Here is a 23,438-nt window from a genome sequence, read left to right as displayed (position 1 = left end):
ACAAAGCCTTAAGGTCATCCAGAGGTGAGAGCTTTGCACTAACTTCTAGATCATACTTTTCTTGATCATGTGGGTGGCCCTGGGCATGCCCAAAGCTCTACAAATTCAAGTGGCCTTCTAACTTCCAAGAGTAGGTCAGAGCTTTTCAAAATCCCCTATGGACATATTTCCCAGCTTATCTTTTAAAAAGGAAAGCTTTCTGTTTATTGTTTGACCCACTAGTTATCCACTACCCTCAGTTCAGTTCAGTCAGTCAGTCAGTTGTGTCCAACTCTTTGCCACCCCATGGACTGCAACACACCAGGCTTCCCTGGCCATCACCACATCCCGGAGCTTCCTCAAACTCATGCTCATAAACTCGGTGATGTCATTCAACCATCTCAGCCTCTGTTGTCCCCTTCTTCTCCTGCCTTCAATCTTTCCCAGCATCAAGGTATTTTCCAGTGAGTCAGCTTCCCATCAGGTAGCCAAAGTATTGGAGCTTCAGCTTCAGCATCAGTCCTTCCAATGAATATTCAGGACTGATTTCCTTTAGGATAGACTGGTTGGATCTCCTTGCAGTCCAAGGGACTCTCAAGAGTCTTCTCCAACACCACAGTTCAAAAGCATCAATTCTTTGGTGCTCTGCTTTCTTTATAGTCCATCTCTCACATCCATACATGACTACTGAAAAAACCATAGCTTTGACTAGACAGACCTTTCTCGGCAAAGTAATGTCTCTGCTGTCTAGGATGCTCATAGCTTGGGGCCCAAGAAAATTAAGTCTGTCACTGTTACCACTGTTTCCACATCTATTTGCCATGAAGTGATGGGACCAGATGCCATGATCTTAGTTTTCTGAATGTCGAGTTTTAAGCCAGCTTTCTCATTCTCCTCTTTTACTTTCATCAAGAGGCTCTTTAGTTCTTCTTCACTTTCTGCCATAAGGGTGTTGTCATCTACATATTTGAGGTTACTGATGTTTCTCCTGGCAATCTTAATTACAGCTTGGGCTTCATCCAGCCCGACACTTCGTATGATGTACTCTGCATAGAAGTTAAATAAGCAGGGTGACAATATACAGCCTTGATGTACTCTTTTCCTAACTTGGAACCAACCAGTCTGTTGTTCCATGTCTGGTTCTAACTGTTGCTTGCTGACCTACATACAGATTTCTCAGGAGGCAGGTAAAGTGGTCTGGTATTCCCATCTCTTCAAGAATTTTCCACAGTTTGTTGTGATCCACACAGTCAAAGACTTTGGTGTAATCAATATAGCAGATGTTTTTCTGGAACTCTGTTGGTTTTTGATGATCCAATGGATATTGCAATTTGATATCTGGTTCCTCTGCCTTTTCTAAATGCAACTTGAACATCTGGAAGTTCATGGTTCACGTACTGTTGAAGGCGGGCTTGGGGAATTTTGGGCATTACTTTCTAGCATGTGAGATGAGTACAATTGTGCGGTAGTTTGAACATTCTTTGGCATTGCCTTTCTTTGGAATTGGAATGAAAACTGACCTTTTCCAGTCCTATGGCCACTGCTGAGTTTTCCAAATTTGCTGGCATATTGAGTGTAGCACTTTCACAGCATCATCTTTCAGGATTTGAAATAGCTCAACTGGAATTCCATCACCTCCACTAGCTTTGTTCATAGTGATGCTTCCTAAGGCCCACTTGACTTCGCATTCCAGGATGTCTGGCTCTAGGTGAGTGATCACACTATCATAGTTATCTGGGTCATGAAGATCTTTTTGTATAGTTCTGTGTATTCTTGCCACCTCTTCTTAATATCTTCTGCTTCTGTTAGGTCCATACCATTTCTGTCCTTTATTGTGCCCATCTTTTCATGAAATGTTCCCTCAGTATATCTAATTTTCTTGAAGAGATTTCCAGTTTTTCCCATTGTATTGTTTTAATCTATTTGTTTGCACTGATCTCTGAGGAAGGCTTTCCTATCTCTCCTTGCTATTCTTTGGAACTCTGCATTCAAATGGGTATATCTTTCCTTTTCCACTACCCTCAGGCAGTTCCAAAGTTAATCAACTGTCTCTAATAGTTTCAGACAAGTACCCCTTCTCTCCCCAAGGGAAAAGGGAAATAAAGAGTTTATGAGTAGTGCCCTTTCAAGGAACCAACAGACAGGTCAGAGAATGACTCTTCTCTGGGAATGATGGTTTGAAGGAGCTCCAACTCTGTTCTGTTTCCTTCAGTGGTTACCAGGCTGCTGGTTTCCACTGAAATTGTGGGCTGTTGGTTTTTCAAAGGTATCAGAGAGGAGGAAAGGCAAGGATAGAAATAGGGCAAGTTAAAATGCCACAAAGCTTGCTGCTCTTTATAACAGTCAGCTGGTTTTTTTTTTTTTTTTTCAGTAACACTCTCTGGATTGCTGCAAGCCTCTGGTTAATTCTGAAAAGTTAATTTGACAATTTTTGCTAGTTTCCTGATGTTATGAAGGAGAAAATTTTCAGAGGTCCTTACTCTGACATTTTTGTTAACTTCCAGTGCATAGTGGTTTTACTTTGCATTTTGGTAATGATTAATGGTATTGAACATCTTTTATGTGTTTACTTGCTATTAGTATCTCCTTTGGTGAGATTGCTGCTCCAACTTTTGCCCATTAAAAAAAAATCAAGTCTTTTTGTCTGTTATTGAGTTATGAGTTCTTTACACATTCAGACTTTAAGTCCCTCATCAAATATATACAAAATGTCTTGCACAGATTTTCTAAACTGACTTACCACTCCATTTTATTGACATCTTTTAAAAATAACTATTAATGCATTTTTACATATATAATTCATCATATCAAGTATACTATTCACTGATTTTTTTAAAGTAAATTTACCAAGCTGTACAATTATTACCATGAATCAGCTTTAGAACATTTTCATAATTCCAATATAACACCTCACATATATTTACTTTAATCCCTGCTCCCTGTCAATCCTGTCACAGGCAATCACTACTCTACTTTCTGTCTTCATAACTGCCTTTTCTGGATATTTAATGTAATAGAATCATATAATTTGTGGTTGCTTGTGCCTGGCTTCTTTCATTGAGTAATGTTTTTGAGATCCATCAGTGTATCTGGACACAATCGAAGTTCATTCATTTTTATTGCCAAATAATCTATTGTATAGATTTATATTTGCATTAACAATGCCTTCTGAAGAACACTTTAGCTATTTACCAGGAGAAATAAAAGTGTATACCTACACAAATTCTTCTACTCAAATGTTTACAGAAGCTTTATTCGTAATAGGCCAAAGCTGTAAACAATCCAAATTTCCATACTAGTTAAAGGATAATAAATTTCAGTATAGGAATATGTTGAAAGACTACTTAGCAATGACAAAGAATCACTGATACATATAATGACATGAAAAAAAAAAAACCTCAAAAGCATTATGCTAAGTGAAAGAAATCAGACACAAAAGACTATAATCTATATGATTCCATCTATAGGAAATCCTAGAAAAAAGAAAATTATACTGACAAAGCATTTTAGTGATGGCAAGGAGGCAGTAGGTAGGAAGAGAATTAACTACACAGTGTACAGGGATGTTTTCAGCCAACTGAAATCTTCTACATCATAATTGTGGTGATAGTTACATGCATTTGTCAAAATGCATCAAATTTCAGATGAACTTTCTTATATGTAAATCATACCTCAGTAAAGCTGATTAAAAATCACATGTCCCTATTTTCCCCTTAGTTCTAACGAAGGCTCCATTGTCTGATAGGTCAGGCTATTCTAGTATTGAGAAGTTTCTGTATGTAATTAAATGCTGGAAATTTAGTTATGAATGATCATTTAACCCTTAAATTCATTTTTATAACCATGGAACTGAATAAAAATTTTCCTAGGGATTTCCGTGACAGTCCAATGGTTAAGACTCTAAGTTCCCAATGCAAGGGGCATAGGTTTGGTCCCTGATCGGGGAACTAAGATCCCACATGCTGCATGGTATGGCCAAAAATTAAAAAAATAAATTTTACTAAAATACTCTGATAAAATGTATTAGTTAGCCTTAGTGTTAGCTGCGCAGTTGTGTCCAACACTTTGCAACCCAGTAAATAGTAGCTGGACAGGCTTCTTTGTCCATGGGATTCTCCAGGCAAGCATACTGGAGTGGGTTGCCATTCCCTTCTCTAGGGGATCTCCCCGACCCAGGGACTAAACCTGGGTCTCCCACATTGCAGGCAGATTATTTACCACCTGAGCCACCAAGGAAGCCAGGATAAAATGTGTATAAGCCAATCTAACTTCCAGATGGCCTAAGTTCTCCTGGAAATGGCCTATACATTTCAAAGCCAAATCAAGTATAACATTTCCCTCTAGAGGGTCATGTGAGAGATAAGCATACACAATGGATAAAAATACATATCTATAATATACTTGCTGATATGAGGAAAACATCTACAGTCAAAGCATTAATTCAAAGAAAGAGAAATAACAGTCCTGTTTGTTAACTTGTTCAGGCTTCAAGAACAGGAATAACATTTTTAGTAAAACAGAGGATGTATATAAGTACAGTTTGATACTTTAACATTATATTTCTTTTCAAAAGAATCTAAACAATCAATTCACCTTTTACTTATGCATTCACTTATACTTATGTAAGTATACGTAAATATGAACAGGTACTTAATTAAAAACTTATTTTAAAAAAGGAGAGAATAAAGAAACACAATAAATATTTGATAAACTTGGGCATACACACCGAGGAAACCAGAATTGAAAGAGACACATGTACCCCAATGTTCATTGCAGCACTGTTTATAATAGCCAGGACATGGAAACAACCTAGATGTCCATCAGCAGATGAATGGATAAGAAAGCTGTGGTACATATACACAATGGAGTATTACTCAGCCGTTAAAAAGAATTCATTTGAATCAGTTCTGATGAGATGGATGAAACTGGAGCCGATTATACAGAGTGAAGTAAGCCAGAAAGAAAAACACCAATACAGTATACTAACACATATATATGGAATTTAGGAAGATGGCAATGACGACCCTGTATGCAAGACAGGGAAAGAGACACAGACGTGTATAACGGACCTTTGGACTCAGAGGGAGAGGGAGAGGGTGGGATGATTTGGGAGAATGACATTCTAACATGTATACTATCATGTAAGAATTGAATCGCCAGTCTATGTCTGACGCAGGATGCAGCATGCTTGGGGCTGGTGCATGGGGATGACCCAGAGAGATGTTATGGGGAGGGGAGGTGGGAGGGGGGTTCATGTTTGGGAACGCATGTAGGAATTAAAGATATTAAAATTTAAAAAATAAAAACTAAAAAAAAATAAATAAATAAAATAAAATAATGACTATAGTTTTAGCACTCAAAAAGAAAATTAAAAAAAAAAAAAGAATAAAAAGGAAGGAAATGATAGGTCTTAGACCTGAACATGCCTGAACTTTCATTTTACTGATATGGAATAGAAGGGAAAAATCTAACAGGAAGAAAAGAGAATGTGAACTTCTACTCCCATGTAAAATGGTTCAAAGTTAGGTTAATTACCAGGGCATGAGTCACAGGTTTGCTACTATTGCACAACCGAGCCCTCAGATGGCCTCGTTCAGACACCTCTTCACTTAGCACTACAACAGTTACCTGTGAGCCAAAAGCCGAGCAATCCCAGAGCACTACCCCACACATACTTTTTTTTTTCAATATTCTTTTATGGAATAAAAAAGAAGGCAAGCCTAGGCATTTATTAAACATGTGAGGTTGAAATACTTCTCCTAGACAGAAACAACAGCCTACTGCCATTAAGATTGATTCCCAGTTCCTAAGAATTGAAAGGCTCTATGATCAGAGTTTAATCAGAGGGTTTTATATGAAAGAACACAGATCTGAAGCAATGCAAGTCTCAGATAACATTTAAGTCCAACATATATATTTTGAGACTTTCAACTGAAGATAGTAACAATCCTTTTTCAATTCCTGTAAACTGCTACACCTACCCTTCTTTAAAGAACCCTTAATGTCCTCATGTTGCTCAGTGGAAATGGCAGAGGCCAGAAATCTATTCATTGTATCATTAAAAGTAAAAGAAAAGGGCTTCCCTGGTCGCTCAGTGGTAAAGAATTTGCCTACCACTGCAGGAAACGTGAGTTCAATCCCTGATCTTGGAAGCTCCCGTATGTCGTGGAATAACTAAGACCATTTACCATGTCTATTGAACCTGTGCTCTAGAGCCCACAAATCACAACTACTGAGCCCATGCGTGCTGCAACTACTGAGGCCTGAGTTCCCTAGAGTCCAAGAGAAGCCACCGCTGCACACTGCAACTAGAGAGTAGCCCCTGCTTGCCACAACTAGAGAAAAGCCCTCAAAGCAAAGAAGACCCAGCACAGACAAAATAAATAAACAAAATTATGAAAGTAAAAGAAAAAAAGCTTACCTTCTGATTTTACTACCCTTACCCTTGCCTTGGACTCTTCCAGGGCCAAAATTTACACTGAGATAATGTGCTTATTCCACAAGTGCTTAAATTTGAGTAGCTTAGATCCCCTCGAGACCATACTTAAGACACAAAGAAGAATGTATAGAAGAATCTGGAGGTACTAGTTAGTAACTGCTATTCTAGACCCCTCCCCCCAAAATATCAAAACATAAGGCACAAATTAAAGCCTGTAAATAAACGAAATTCTAAATACAAAGCAAATGTCAGTAACTTTCAAATGAGCTACTTATTTGTTCTTTATCTGTCTGTCTCTGTACTCCTTTCTGGGAAGGGCCCTTTTTCATTTTGAATGGCTCCTAGCTAGGATAAAAATGAGCCAGACAAATCAAAACTCTAGGTCACTTCCTAGAATGAGGAGGTATAACGCAAACATAATGCAGGACAAAAGAAAGAAGCTTTCTTATGATATCACAGGATATGCTGAAATATGGTGTCAAGTTTACATGAAGTTTTGATAGGAAAGTTCACATTTGCTATCATCCCCTTAAGCCATCTCTTCTATATTCCCAAAGGATACCAATTTACTCTCTTTTGCCATCAGGAGTATCACACTGTCAAAGCCCTAGAAGTTCTGGCTCAGGGGGAAATAAAAACTCAGCAACCCTGAATCTGGTGTCACAGCATGTGGGCCAAGTTTCAGGTCTGCTCTTTACCGACTAACCAGGTGACCGTGGCCAGCTCACTTAGCTCTCATTTTCTTGACTGAGATCATGCCAATTATGATTTTATATATCTCTTAAACTATAAGCTTCTATTCAAATGCAAGGTGTAAGTAATATCTTACAATCTAAGCAGTTTAATCTAATGCAAATTACATAAAAGCCCTGAAAAAATATAAATTTCTACTTCAGAAAGCATGATCTTGCTCTCATGTTAAATTTTCCTTCCTTCTTTTGCGTTAAAAGAGATATGAAAAAAAGAGATATGAGATTAGTGGAGCAACACAGTTTTCTGTAGTGTCATGGGATGGAAAAAACTAAGGGTGAGTTATTGGGAGTTAAAGTTGTAAGGAGCTAGGAAAGACTATACTTAAGCCCTTGAGAAGAAGTAAGAATGGCCTTAAGGATTAAAAGAAGATTTAATTCCTTCCTGATAACTGCTGGAGAGGCCAAGACCAGAACACAGCAAGTTGGTCTTCCTCAGCTATGCTGCTTTGGCAAGCAAAACACTTTTCTAGTTCACTGTCTGATCAAATGTTGAATATGGAGCTGTCCACACCAAAGCAGGAAATCTGCAAGTGTACAACCTGGATGTCAAGTTCAAAGCTCATCAGACACTCAAGAAAAGCAAATATTTCAGGACAGCAGAGTAATTTGCTAATTTACAAGTGCAGCAGCACAATTCTAATTTAGGCATTCTTTGATGAATCCAAACATGTGAGTAAAAGCGGAGTTAACTGTCAAAAAGGAAAACACTGTCAAACATTCTCAGCTCGAGTTTAGTGGTATCAAGCGGCTTTCTTTTCCTCCCCCTATCGATAGGACATTTCTGGCCAAAGTAAAGTTGTTATTTGTACAGAAACCTCTTGGACAATCCATGAAACAAAGTTGGTCAAACCCTTGGGATGCTGCTAAGTCACTTCAGTCGTGTCTGACTCTGTGTGGCCCCATAGATGGCAGCCCACCAGGCTCCCCTGCCCTGGGATTCTCCAGGCAAGAACACTGGAGTGGGTTGCCATTTCCTTCTCCAATGCATGAAAGTAAAAAGTGAAAGTGAAGTCGCTCAGTCGTGTCTGACCCTCAGTGACCCCGTGGACTGCAGCCTTCCAGGCTCCTCCGTCCATGGGATTTTCCAGGCAAGAGTACTGGAGTGGGGTGCCCTTGGGATGAAAACCCTGCAAATGGTTATAAACATATGATCTGCACCTCAGTTAGTCTTGGACAAAATTATCTTTATCAGATTTTGTCTTGAACAAAAGTGAAAGTGAAGTGAAAGTGCAAGTCACTCAGTCGATCTGACTCTTTGCGACCCCGTGGACTATGCAGTCCATGGAATTCTCCAGGCCAGAATACTGGAGTGGGTAGCCTTTCCCCTCTCCAGGGGATCTTCCCAACCCAGAGATTGAACCTAGGTCTCCCACATTGCAGATGGAATTTTTACCAGCTGAGCCAGAAGGGAAGCCCAAGAATATTGGAGTGGGTAGACTATCCCTTCTCCAGCGAATTTTCCTGACCCAGGAATTGAATTTCCTGAATCCAGGAGAACCAGGGTCTCCTGCACTGCAGGCAGATTCTTTACCAACTCAGCTATTGGGGATTCTGTTTTAAGTTTATCCAACTCTTGACATTTCAACATTCTTTTTGCTCCAAAAAAAATTAATGTGCTAATAACAGTTTTTTGAAATAGAGACAACTACCAAAACTATAGATGAACATTTATCTTCAGTTACCATGACACTAGTACAGTTTTAATAAAAAGGTTGGATGTAATGTCTATTTAAAGTAAATTAAGAAAAAGAAAAGGTCATTTTTTCTGAGAAAGCAAATTGATATTTTTTCTTTGACTTCCTTATCCTTTGGAATGAAGGCTTGCTATTAAAATTTTCAATAAACCTTTAAACTATGCTATAAAACAATACTGTTTGGTCTTTAATGAGCCATTTCTGCTATTGTATAGCCATTCTAAAATGATAATGCACCTGCTGGTTATACTCTCCTAATACTGCTGAAAAGGACATGGGCACGCATGTCTATTGTCAGACAACATGGTACGTGGAAGATGAGCTAAGTTCTTGTACCATCATTGACACTAATAAGCTCTGTGATCCTTAACCTTTCTTAATCTCAATTTTCTTCACTGTGAAACTAATGTACTTGTGGAGACAGAATTTCTGATTTTTATTTGTTCAGTTTCTAGACAACATTTAGTGTGCATCTGATTTCATGAGCACCCATTAGTGGTGACCTCTGAGCAACAGATTAAGATTCTTTAACGATCTTAAGACTCTTTAAGGATCTTACTAAAATTCTTTATTCTAGAGGTGAGGCAAAGGGGGATGGAGAGGAAAGACACACAAACATTACTTACTTTTGAAAAAAATGTCTGATAATTATCAAGACAAAAGCATATGGAATGGTCATATATAAATGAGAGGGCTTCACAAAGATGAGTCCATCGTGATCTTCAAGATCTGACCATTTTATTGTCGGAGGAAGCCAGAATCTTTCCAACCAAAACCACTCTTTAAATGTCTGAAACATTCTAAAAAGATAAAACAAGAATATATTAGACTTATAAAACAAATACTTAAAACTGAGACAACACTGACACCTTTACTCAAAATACCTAAGCTAGAGAGTTCTGAACAGAGGGTAAGAACAAAGTACTATTATTTAATGGATGTCATGGCTCTTCATTGTATTAAACAGGTATCATTCTGCAGAAACTCTCAGAACAGTTTTGGTCATGGCATGGCAAACTGAAGTTTAACACACCACTGTTCAGACTCTTGGGACAACATACATTAATATTGTAAGACTGTATCTTCCTCTTATATATTTCTATCATATGAAAATTAGTTTAACAATAATCTCTACAACTTCAATATGCCAAAGGCCAACCTCATAAAATCTCCAAGTAGGTATCCTAAGAATTTCTCCAGCAGATAAAGGACAAGTATATTTGACTTTGTATTACAATGAAGAATTCAAATTACTCCATGTCAACAAATATTTACAGAGATCCACTATTTGTCAAGCCCTGTGCTAGGCACTGAGGATGCAAAGATTAAAAATCCAGTGTTCTTCCCCTAAGGACCTTATATTCTGTGGGCAGAGCAGGCCTGAGTGACTGACACACTTTTTTAGGTGCAATAAAACAGGTTTGTGGTACAATAAAGCAGAGTGCTGTGGACTTCCCTGGTGGCTCAGATGGTAAAGAATCCACCTGCAATGTGGGAGACCTAGGTTCAGCCCCTGGGTTGGGAAGATCCTCTGGAGGAGGGCATGGCAACCCACTCCAGCATTTTGCTTGGAGAATCCCCATGGACAGAGGAGCCTGGCGGGCTACAGTCCACAGGGTCTCAAAGAGTTGAACACGACTGAGTGACTTAATACATGCACACATAGCAGGTGCTGTGGAACACGACAATCAGCACTAAGCCCAGCCAGGACATGTCAGGGAAAGATCACTGGGACAGGCGACCCTTGAGATGTCTTGAACAGTGAAGTGAAGTGAAGTTGCTCAGTCATGTCTGACTCTTTGCAAACCCGTGGACTGTAGCCTACCAGGATCCTCCGTCCATGGGATTCTCCAGGCAAAAATACTGGATTGGGTTACTATTTCCTTCTCCTGACCCAGGGATCGAACCCGGGTCTCCCACATTGCAGGCAGACACTATACCCTCTGAGCCACCAGGGAAGCCTTGAACAATAAATGGAAATAAACCAGAGAAAGGCAGGAAAATGGGAAAGAGGAAATAGAAGTTCTAAGGAAAGAAAGCACACTGATCAAGTAACTAGAAATATAGAACATATAGATGCTCCAGTCTCATCATTTGTGCTGCTGCTGCTAGGTCGCTTCAGTCGTGTCCGACTCTGTGCAGCCCCATAGACGGCAGCCCACGAGGCTCCCCCATCCCTGGGATTCTCAAGGCAATCACACTGAAGTCAGTTGCCATTTCCTTCTCCAATGCATGAAAGTGAAAAGTGAAAGTGAAGTCACTCAGTCGTGTCCGACACTCATTTGTGCTATGAAAGTTTTAATCTTGACATTTTGCTCTTGAGGATGTTTTGACCTCATCATTCAACAGTTAATCAGAGAAAGAAGTAAAAATGTCCTCAGATTCACTACAGGGTAATCAAAATAACTTTATCAAAATCTCTTGACTGATAAATAACCCAGTGCCCATGGAACACCACCAGCAGTGTGGTTCAGCCACACTGTAAGAATCCAAGGTGTGGAATGTTTGGTCACACACAGGTGCCCAGAGCCTCAGCTTGTTGTCCTGCCATAATTACTAACAGTGCCCCTGCCTTTCAGGAGTGTCCCAGTTTGGGTCATTAACCATACGGTGACTGTCATCAAAAGCCTGATGAGACAGTTCAGACTTGGTCACAGAGAATCTGCAATCCATGCTAAGGAGCTTGGGCTTTAGCTAATGGAACCAATGAAGAGAATTATGTAGAAGAATAAAATGATCAGATATTTTAGAAAGGCTGCTTGGGCACCTAGGTTCTCTGTGAGCCCACGTGGTGTCTTTTTGCTAACTAGAGGATGGTGTCCCCTCTGGGCAGACTCAGCCCTTCTACCCAGCACATGAGAGCTGGGTTTCAGCCCCCTGAGCCCGCCCTCCTCCCACCCCCAGCCAGGCACACACATGGCTGCTCTCTGGCAGTGTTAAACGATGAACATTTCAGGACACTGTAAGACTGGAGAGCAATTCTGAGTTTGAGGTAGCACATACAGTTAGAAATGGGAAGGTGCAAAGAGCAGTGGCATCAGGGAGCTGAACTTGCTGGTAACAATGCTGTTTGCAAGATTACACGAGATCCAAAGTGGGCAGAGAATAAAGAGAGGCCAAGAAAGAAGTGAGAACGAGGGGAAAAACAGAAAATTCAAGCAGCTGGAGGTCAAAGAACAAGTCTGGTGGGAAGGGGACTAAGCAACCAAAAGAGTGTGAAGACTCTGTCAGAGGTGAGGTTGAGAGCGGAGTATTGACATTGCAGATTTCTGATTTCAGATGAAGAGGAATTCCAGAGTGTGGACTCCAATATCCTTCAGAAAAATCCATACCAAAACAAAACAACTGACGCTGGTGAGATACTCCCTATTTTATTTCACTTCTCATCCACTGCTCAGAGACATGCACATTCAAAGTAGCAGGAACCCAGTCACACCCACACCTTCAAGGCTTGAGTGGAGAGAGAGAAGGGCTGCTTTCTTTTTCATGTATTAATCATTTTACTGTAACTTCTACCCTGAAGGAGGATAAGCACCATTAATACAGTCACAAAATTGTGCAAATATGGTGGAATAAAGATGATCAAGGACGATTTATTGAACACTTTCCATCAGTTTTGGGGGCTACAGAAAGGAAAAGGATGATCCTGGACTTTAGGGAGCTTAGAACTGAGAACTGACCTGGACTGGGCTCAGGAAGAGACAGTGTGAACTGATGAAAGAGTTGTTAGGAGGAAAGAATTAACACACTTTCATAAGCGAACGGAGGATTCAGGGAACTGGATGCACTGGTTGCCTGGGCCATCTGACATACCTGACCGAAGACGGAATCAAGAGAGGGAACCTATGATGAAGTGCACAGTCAGATACAGCTCAGAACAAGAGCAGGCACAAGTCTTTCAGTCAGACTGCAACTAAAGTTCAAACTTCCTACAGATCTTAGAAATGAGCGCAGGCAACAGGAGTCTCTCTCATCAAAGACAAGCCTTGTTCCAGGCCTGTGTCCTTCATTGCATCAGAATGAGCTACTCCTGCAAAGGCAAATCTATTTCTTCCTAAAAGTTTGCCTCAGCATGTTCATTACACTATTGGCTCCAAATTTAATAAACTAGGACTCAGGAAACAAAGAGCAGCGGCAGTGAGTTTGTTTTGGTATTATTATAACAGTCTTTATATAAAATAGTTTGCTCACTCCTAAAATGCATCTTCAGGCAGTACAGATTATTTTGTCCAGTGTGCTGCTGCTGCTAAGTCGCTTCAGTCATGTCCGACTCTGTGCAACGCTATAGATGGCAGCCCACCAGGCTCCCCCATCCCTGGGATTCTCCAGGCAAGAACACTGGAGTGGGTTGCCATTTCCTTTTCCAATTGTCCAGTGTGAAACATAACTAAAAAATAGCTTTCAATGGTTATAGGAGCTGCCACGCTAAATAATATGCAAGTAATGAAATGAGATTTGTTGAAAGCCTAGTAACTTTAATACCCAACAACCAAAAAAAAAAAAAAACATATAAAGGGAGAGAGAAAGAACTCAGAGTTGCAAATGATCCCCTGGAAAACGTAGCTCAAACTGAGAAAAAAACTACATTATTTACTATTTCTCCATGTACTGCCACCAAATATCAATTATTGCTGCTTCAAAAGAGTTAAGAATCTCTTCTTCACAGAATACACAAAAATTAACTCAAAATGGAAGCACAGACCTAAATATAAGGGCTAAAATATTAACACTCTTTGTGTCGGAGTAAATCTTCATGACCTTGGGTTAAGCAAAGCTTTCTTGCTTATGACACCCGAAGCACAAAAATAAAAAAACAGATAAATTTGGCCTCATTGAAATTTTGGTTTTCAAACAAACTTTTTGGTTCTCAACGGATACCATCAAGAAAGTTAAAAGAAAATCTGTACAGTGGAGGAAATATTTGAAAATCATAGATCTGATAAGGGACATGTATGTAGAATACGGCAGAAAATGAAGAGAAACTAAAGGGCCTCTTGATAGGGGTGAAAGAAGAGAGTGAAAAAGCTGGTTTGAAACTCAACATGAAAAAAACTAAGATCATGGCATCCGGTTCCATCACTTCATGGCAAATAGATGGGGAAAAAATGGAAGCAGTGACAGATTTTATTTTCTTGGGCTCCAAAATCACTGCAGATGGTGACTGCAGCCATGAAATTAAAAGACACTTGCTTCTTGGAAGAAAAGCTATGACAAATTTACACAGTGCACTAAAAATCAGAGACATTACTTTGCCAACAAAGGTCCGTCTAGTCAAAGCTATGGTTTTTCCAACAGTCATACATGTATGTGAGAACTGGACCATAAAGAAGGCTGAGCACCAAAGAACCGATGCTTTTGAACTGTGGTGCTGCAGAAGACTCTTGAGGATCCCTTGGACAGCAAGGAGATCAAACCAGTCAATCCTCAAGGAAATCAGTCCTGAATATTCACTGGAAGGATTGATGCTAAAGCTGAAGCTCCAACACTTTGGCTACCTGATGCGAAGAGCTGACTCATTAGAAAAGACCCTGATGCTGGGAAACACTGAGGGCAAGAGGAGAAGGGGGCGGCAGACAAAAAGACAGCTGGATGGCATCATGACACAATGGACATGAGTTTGAGCAAACTCCAGGAGACAGTGAAGGACAGGGAAGCCTGGTGCACCACAGTCCATGGGACTGCAAAGAATCTGACATGACTTAGAGAATGAACAACAATAACGCTACTGCATACGTGGATGGCTCTTGAAAACATGCTCAATAAAAGGAGCCAGGCACAAAGGCATATATTGTACGCGTCTATTCATGTGAAATGTTCAGAATAGGCAAACGTATGCAAACAGGCTAGTAGTTTCTTGGGGTGTACAAATGGGTGTCGGGGGAAATGGGGAGTGACTGCTAATGGGTACAGAGTTTCTTTGGAGTGATGAAACTGTTCACAAGTTGGGTGTGGTGTTGATTGCATAACTCTGTGAATATACTAAAAAACATTAAATTCACACTTTAAATGAATGAATTGTATGGTATGTGAGTTACATCTAAAGAAAAAAAACGTTAAAAACTCTCCTTCTAAGCTTCATCCCCTTTAAACCTTTATGTCTTTTAATCCATGGCTCAGCCTGAACTTCACGTTAAAGCCTAAAGGGTTTAAGAGTTATCTCCCAAATTCACCTGAGTCATGATTGTGTCCAAGGGGACTTCCCTGGCAGTACAGTGGTTAGAGCTCTGACCTTTCATTGCCAAGGATGCACGTTTAATCCCTGGTCAGGGAACTAAGATCCCTCAAGCCGCACAGGGCAGCCAAAACAAAACAAACAAAAAACCAATTGTGCCTACGAACTTAGAAACAGAAGTAAATGAAGGAAAGACTATATGCAGATTCAGACTTCAGCATGATTTTAAAGTTAATGGCTTTCTGGAAGGAAAATAGTTCATGCTTTAAAAAGCAAAAATCAACTAACTCCTCTAAGGAGAAGTGGTTCTCCCAGATGACAGCCCTTGGTACAGACTGTTCAATAGATGCCCACAGGCCAACATTCCAGCTCTGGGCAGTGGCTTTACTCATCCAGGCTGTTCCTCCAGCCAGCCCCTCTACCATGCCTGCTCTCGAGATGCGATCTGGGGCTAACCTACAACAAGCACTTTCCTCCCCCTTCCTGCCGTTTCAGTCTAGCAGCAGAAAGCAGGTCATGTTCTCTTAGCTTCTCACCAGCCATCTTAGGGCCACAGGCCTGTTCCAGGACTGCAGGCATCCTTCACAGTCAGCCTTCCCTGACTCTAGCATACAGGGCGTGCCGTTCTGGAGGGAGCAGGGCACCCAGCCCTCATGATAGCAGGGAAGTCATTACTGTGCGTGGATCTGGTGCCATGCCTTTTCCTCTGTGAAAGTCAAGGTGGACAACTCTCCATCTGCTGGCTGTTGGCCTGGGATGACCTGGGCTTGGCCAAATGGACGCTTTACCCCGGACTTTGAATCTGGAGCAGACAGGGACAAGTGGGAGTGCAGCAGCAGACAGCACTCTACCCAGCTGCTGCTGCCGAGAAGACAGCTGTCATCTCTCGGCTTCCTGCCCTTCAGAATTGCTGTGGTCTCTCGGTTTCTACTGTGGTCCAGGATTGACCTACCACCTTTTTTTGGTGCTGTGAGTCACTTTCAGTGAAGTCTTTTTTTTTTAAGGTAATAAGAAACAGGTGGCTTCCACTGCTTATAATCAAGAGTGATGACTGATACAACTAGCATTTTCCTTACCCTCTTTTAGGAGAAACTGACAGCTCCAACTCAGCTGTCTGAACCTTAAAATTAGCAACAGTGCCAGTTCTTAGGGTTTTCAAATGGAGAAGCAGGAACTCCCTTGAATAACTGAGGAGGGGCAGGTGGCTTGTTCAGTTCAGTTGAGTTGCTCAGTCATGTCCGACTCTTTGTGACCCAGTGAATCGCAGCACTCCAGGCCTCCCTATCCATCACCAACTCCCGGAGTTCATTCAGACTCACGTCCATCGAGTCTGTGATGCCATCCAGCCATCTCATCCTTGGTCGTCCCCTTCTCCTCCTGCCCCCAATCCCTCCCAGCATCAGAGGCTTTTCCAATGAGTCAGCTCTTTCCATGAGGTGGGCAAAGTACTGGAGCTTCAGCTTTAGCATCATTCCTTCCAAAGAAATCCCAGGGTTGATCTCCTTCAGAATGGACTGGTTGGATCTCCCTGCAGTCCAAGGGACTCTCAAGAGTCTTCTCCAACACCACAGTTCAAACGCATCAATTTTTTGGCACTCAGCCTTCTTCACAGTCCAACTATCACATCCATACATGACCACTGGAAAAAGCATAGCCTTGACTAGACGGACCTTAGTCGGCAAAGTAATGTCTCTGCTTTTGAATATACTGTCTAGGTTGGTCATAAATTTTCTTCCAAGGAATAAGCGTCTTTTAATTTCATGGCTCCAGTCATCATCTGAAGTGATTTTGGAGCCCCAAAAATAAGTCTGACACTGTTTCTACTGTTTCCCATCTATTTCCCATGAAGTGATGGGACCAGGTGCCATGATCTTCGTTTTCTGAATGTTGAGCTTTAAGCCAACTTTTTCACTCTCCTCTTTCACTTTATCAAGAGGCTTTTTAGTTCCTCTTCACTTTCTGCCAGAAGGGTAGTGGCATCTGCATATCTGAGGTGATTGATATTTCTCCCGGCAATCTCGATTCCAGCTTGTGTTTCTTCCAGTCCAGTGTTTCTCATGATGTACTCTGCATAGAAGTTAAATAAGCAGGGTGACAATATACAGCCTTGTCATACTTCTTTTCCTATTTGGAACCAGTCTGCTGTTCCATGTCCAGTTCTAACCGTTGCTTCCTGACCTGCATACAGATTTCTCAAGAGGCAGGTTAGGTGGTCTGTATTCCCATCTCTTTCAGAATTGTCCACAGTTCATTGTGATCCACACAGTCAAAGGCTTTGGCATAGTCCATAAAGCAGAAAGAGATGTTTTTCTGGAACTCTCTTGATCTTTCCATAATCCAGCGGATGTTGGCAATTTGATCTCTGGTTCCTCTGCCTTTTCTAAAACCAGCTTGAACATCAGGGAGTTCATGGTTCATGTATTGCTGAAGTCTGGCTTGGAGAATTTTGAGCATTACTTTACTAGCATGTGAGATGAGTGCAATTGTGCAGTAGTTCCAGAATTCTTTCTTTGGGATTGGAGTGAAACCTGACCTTTTCCAGTCCTGTGGCCACTGCTGAGTTTTCCAAATTTGATGGCATGTTGAGTGCAGCACTTTCACAGCATCATCTTTCAGGATTTGAAATAGCTCAACTGGAATTCCATCACCTCCACTAGCTTTGTTTATAGTGATGCTTTCTAAGGCCCACTTGACTTCACATTCCAAGATGTCTGGCTCTAGATTAGTGATCACATCATCATGATTATCTTGGTCGTGAAGATCTTTTTTGTAAATTTCTTCCATCTATTCTTGCCACCTCTTCTTAATATCTTCTGCTTCTGTTAGGTCCAGACCATTTCTGTCCTTTATTGAGTCCATCTTTGCACGAAATGTTCCCTTGGTATCTCTAATTTTCTTGAAGAGATCTCTAGTCTTTCCTATTCTGTTGATTTCCTCTATTTCTTTGCATTGATCGCTGAAGAAGGCTTTCTTATCTCTTCTTGCTATTCTTTGGAACTCTGCATTCAGATGCTTATATCTTTCCTTTTCTCCTTTACTTTTCGCCTCTCTTCTCTTCACAGCTATTTGTAAGGCCTCCCCAGACAGCCATTTTGCTTTTTTGCATTTCTTTTCCATGGGGATGGTCTTGATCCCTGTCTCCTGTACAATGTCATGAACCTCATTCCATAGTTCATCAGGCACTCTATCTATCAGATCTAGGCCCTTAAATTTATTTCACTTCCACTGTATAATCATAAGGGATTTGATTTAGGTCATACCTGAATGGTCTAGCGGTTTTCCCTACTTTCTTCAATTTCAGTCTGAATTTGGTAATAAGGAGTTCATGATCTGAGCCACAGTCAGCTTCTGGTCTTGTTTTTGTTGACTGTATAGAGCTTCTCCATCTTGGGCTGCAAAGAATATAATCAATCTGATTTCGGTGTTGACCATCTGGTGATGTCCATGTGTAGAGTCTTCTCTTGCGTTGTTGGAAGAGGGTGTTTGCTATGACCAGTGCATTTTCTTGGCAAAACTCTATTAGTCTTTGCCCTGCTTCATTCAGCATTCCAAGGCCACATTTGCCTGTTATTCCAGGTGTTTCTTGACTTCCTACTTTTGCATTCCAGTCCCCTATAATGAAAAGGACATCTTTTTTGGGGTGTTGGTTCTAAAAGGTCTTGTAGGTCTTCATAAAACCGTTCAACTTTAGTTTCTTCAGTGTTACTGGTTGGGGCATAGACTTGGATAACTGTGCTATTGAATGGTTTGCCTTGGAGACGAACAGAGATCATTCTGTCGTTTTTGAGATTGCATCCAAGTACTGCATTTCGGATTCTTTTATTATGATGGCTACTCCATTGCTTCTGAGGGATTCCTGCCCGCCGTAGTACATATAATGGTCATCTGAGTTAAATTCACCCTTTCCGGTCCATTTTAGTTCGCTGATTTCTAGAATGTCAACGTTCACCCTTGCCATCTCGTTTGACCACTTTCAATTTGCTTTGATTCATGAACCTGATATTCCAGCTTCCTATGCAATATTGCTCTTTACGGCATCAGATCTTGCTTCTATCAGCAGTCACATCCACATCTGGGTATTGTTTTTGCTTTGGCTCCATCCCTTCATTCTTACTGGAGTTATTTCTCCACTGATCTCCAGTAGCATATTGGGCACCTAATGACCTGGGAAGTTCCTCTTTTGGTATCCTATCATTTTGCCTTTTCATACTGTTCATGGGGCTCTCAAGGCAAGAATACTGTGGCTTATAGCATCTGTCAATTTCTCCCTCTGGTTAGCCACCAATCTCTCTTGCCCACAACAGACACTCACTGGTCCCCTTTCCTTTCTTTCTCTCCCATTTTTGTTCCTGTTCTGCATACTATGTTTCTAAGTTGACAGTTGCGCTCAGTCATTACTTAAACGTTTTTTGGTTGTTCAGCGTAACACAGGCTACTGGCCTCCCTAAGCCAGCCTTAAAAAGTTTGGTGAATGACAAATATTATCTACACAGAGTGGAATGGTACCTGATACTGTGTTCACTAAGTATCATAATATTTAAACAGTCCTTAGATGGAAACAAAACGAGATGGAAAGATCCCTGTGTTTTTAAAACCGGACAAGTTACTGCTTAAAAAAAGTCCTAAGCATTTGTAACAATGAATCTCATTCTGGGACCCTGCCCATGACTCACTCACTTTTGAACACTCTGAGAAGCTCAGTAAATATCATATCAAAAGCAGCCCACCTCTCGTCTTTATTAATTTGGCTGAAATCTAGGTTTTTCTGGCAACTGAAAATTGCCAAGAGTATTGACAACTCTTCAGTCTTTGCTTAGAGTCCTCTGGGAAGCAAACATTTGTTCATTTACTCCTTGGCCATTCTTAGTCCCTTTTTTTCTCATCAGCTACTCAAACTCCATTTCCCCCATCCTTTGTACATTCTCTAAGTACTGAAATCCCTATTTACATAAAAAGAATATCTGAAGGAACTTCAATTTCTACCTATATAAAAAATCTGGAGCTATTTTTTAAAATAGGAAATATTTGCAAGAAAAGTACCTGAAGTTATTTCTTTTTACTTTGGGGAAGTAATGGAGGTGGCATCTTAACCCAGCTCTGTTTTCCCACTAATACTGTGGAAATTTTAAACCCATTTTCAACTCCAGCTGTCCGTAGTTTGTAGGAAAACCATCTAATGCATGTCGGTTTTTATGACTCATTATTTTCTGACCTCATGGATACAGAACCCAGCAGGGTGAAAGAAGCCTGCTGAGCCACTTTCTTAGACACACACTATTAAATCTGACCTTAGGACCTGAAGAAATAAAATCATTTGGGTTACAAGTTTATCACTATTTGAAGCAACATTTTTGTAAAGTTCTGAAAAAATGTGTTACTCCAACTATTGCTGAGGTAAGAACTCTAAATCAGGCTGAGGTTTTGGACAGCTTCTGATATCTATCAATCCAATCCCAACTTAAACACCACATTAGTTGAGAAGATAGCTCTACAGAACATATCTCTTGGATACTAGGGGAATGAAAGAAAGTGTCTCTACAGAACAGAAAATATTGCTCAGATAGAGGATGGTGATGAGAAATGGGAAGTTAAGAAAATAAGTTTAACTGAAGTAAATTCCTGAGCAAGGCACGTGAAAGAGAGACACTCTTGAATCAATTTTCTTGGTCTTTGAGTATTATTATGGTTGGAGGATATGAAAGTTGGCGAGAGATTTTGAGACTGGGTGACCAGCTGGATTAAGTGGGACCAGGGTTTTCTGGTGAAGAAAAGTCAGCTCCAGAAGAGCTTGCCCAGCTCATTCACTGCTGTATACCCAGAGCTTGCCACACAGTAGACACTACAGAAGTGTCTGCTGAATGAACCAACGGAGGGTTTATACTATGGTCAAAAATGACATCTAATTTAACTACATACAACTTCATTTTTATTAGTTGCAAAACAACTTTTCAAATTTGGTGCAGGAGGTCAGGCAAACATGTTTATTTACCTTCAGTCTATTATTTTTTTTTCCTTTGGAACTAACTCAGTCAAAACAACTGGTTTATGCCTTTAAGATAAAACAGAAAGAAAAATATGACCACCTAGTCGCTTCCTATGAACTGTGCCAACTGTAAATTCCGATTCCAAAGCATTTTAAGTTGTGCCTTTTCAAATGGATAGGACAATGCAAAGGACAGAGCAACTTAACTCTGAAGGGTATTTATTATGACTAAGTTAGTGCATAAAAAGTTAATAAACACTTGGGCTTATAGCTTTAGAAAACTGAAGAGAAAGGGGGGAAAGTCCTATACTTTAGGTAAAGAATTAACTTACAACAAGAAAAAAACAATTTTAATTCTGTCATGTTGAATTTTACAGTTATATCAATTTAAAGCCTTGAAGAAATTCAGAATAGATTTAGAGACTAAAAGGAAAATTTCTGAGGATCTGTAGCAAACATATGGTATCACCTCAAAGACACCATTGAGGGGTATCAGGTGTCCTAGGTATCCATTCATCCTGACTTTTAGTTACAGATCCCTACCCTAACCCCCAAGTTCAACCTGGACACGTGGCTGCCCTGCCATGCAAGACAACATTTCCCAACCTCCCTTTAGCACGGCTAGATGTGGCCACGCGTGACTATGTCTCAGTCAACGACACAGGAACGGAACTGATTTGAGCAATCTTCCCAAAGACCAAGATGCATGGCCCGGTTTCTCTCCTGCCCAATAGCTGGAAGTGGGGATGACAGACCTGGAGCAACCTTTGAAGCCAACCAGCACATAGTCCCAGTCTACCCACATCTGGACTGTTATGTGCAAGAGAAACAAACTTCTATCTCATGTAAGTCACTGAATTTTGATGCTGCTTGCCTGCTCTGTGAAATGATTCAGGTCCCTTCAGTCCCTTTACCTATTTCCCTTTGCCAGCTGGCCCAGTATGGAGTGGTGGAGAGACACTGCAGGAGCAGAGAGTTTTGTTTTTGGCTCTGGTGTGCTTCCAGTGAAGGCTCCAGGAGCCCCCAGCAGCCAGCAGAACCCACCAGCGCCTTCCTGAGGAGTTTTGTGGCCAAATATCTCCAAAGAAACACTCCTTAATTGACAGCACCCTAGAGAGCAAATTTCTTGCAAGTTCCTGAGGGCTGGTTCCATAGCCAGCCAGTTCTCCTGGTTCCATTAGCAACCCTGTATGCTCTTTCAACTCCAGGAGTTGCTGATGGACAAGGAAACCTTGCGTGCTGCAGTCCATGGGGTCTCAAAGAGTCGGACACGACTGAACTGACTGAACTGATGCTCTTTCAACAGGGGCTGCACATCAGCCTTGGGGGATACTTCCTTGTGTACTCTATCTCAGCCCCAGGGGTTGTGACTACTTCCTACACCTATGATTCCAATAATCTTTAGAGTTCTTCCTACTGGCCAAACCTTAATTTTTTAATGCTTCCTGACTTGATGGAAAAGTCTAACAAACTTTATGTGCTTACTCTAATACCAATTAACAAAAGCTAAATTTATACTGAACAAACGGCCTCTGAAATTGAAATGAGAAGAAAGAGCCTTCTCATTTTCCCCTTCTGATGCTGTACCTAGAGTTTGCTTAGAGATTAAGGGTAGCCTTGAGATTTCAGGAAGATGTGCTTCTGCATTTTTGCTTCCACTGATTCCAAAGCATAGGTTGATGTCTCCATGAGCCAGCTATCACTTTCTACTAAGACAATACTTTTTCACTGCTAGTAAACATTATGGAAAAGTTTCCAGCAGAGCTAATAAACCCTTAAAATGTCAACAGGGCACTTGGCATCTGTACGGGGTCACTTGCTCTCTCAAGCCAAGCCCCTTCCCTGGCGCTGTTCTCTTCAGTCCAGGTTTCTCTTGGCTCTAAGAAAACTGCACAATGCGCCGTGATCTAGGCTCCTAACTTAAAGAGCCCCTTCCTAACTCAAACAATGAGCCAGTAACATATAATTCCTAGAAAAGTACAGGCAGGGTTGCCATTTGCTGTTGTGTGCAGAAGAAACCCCACTTGGGGATGGCTTTGCCTGTGGCTTATTGTCCAAAGCAACTCCAGCTGTGTTTGGAGGCAGCTCTCACTGCCCTTCACCAGTGTGCACTCTCTCAGTGCACACTCTCACAGTCTTCCCCAGTGCGCACTCTCACATTCTTCCTCAGTGTGCACACTTCTGTGAGTGAGAAACTTGTAGCACGGCCCTGGACCACTGGACCCCCAGTCTGCTTTTCTAGGCTGTCTTCTGCTTCCCTTCCCCTCTCTTTCTGATCCCACAAGCAAGCTGGTTGACTTTATGACCCTTAGAGCAAAAGGCAAGCCAACTCCTTTCCTGCCTCAGGGCATATGCATAGACTGCTCCTTTGGCCTAGAATGCTAGCTTCATCCATCTTCACACTACTCTTGCCTCCTTA

General features: G+C 41.1%; 1 protein-coding gene across 3 annotated transcripts in view; it reads right to left on the bottom strand.

Moving 5' to 3' along the window:
- CERS3 (ceramide synthase 3) overlaps nt 1–23,438 on the bottom strand; it is a 178,309-nt gene that overhangs the window by 131,095 nt on the left and 23,776 nt on the right. For all 3 annotated transcript variants that reach the window (XM_060401983.1, XM_060401984.1, XM_027957005.3), the window contains one exon: nt 9,491–9,664. In XM_060401983.1, coding sequence (XP_060257966.1) covers nt 9,491–9,663 — 173 coding nt within the window. In that variant the 5' untranslated portion in view covers nt 9,664. The remainder of the gene's footprint in view (nt 1–9,490; nt 9,665–23,438) is intronic.

The sequence above is a fragment of the Ovis aries genome, chromosome 18 (genome assembly GCF_016772045.2).
Source record: "Ovis aries strain OAR_USU_Benz2616 breed Rambouillet chromosome 18, ARS-UI_Ramb_v3.0, whole genome shotgun sequence".
Classification (NCBI taxonomy): domain Eukaryota; kingdom Metazoa; phylum Chordata; class Mammalia; order Artiodactyla; family Bovidae; genus Ovis; species Ovis aries.
This window is presented reverse-complemented; position numbering and strand designations above follow the sequence as displayed.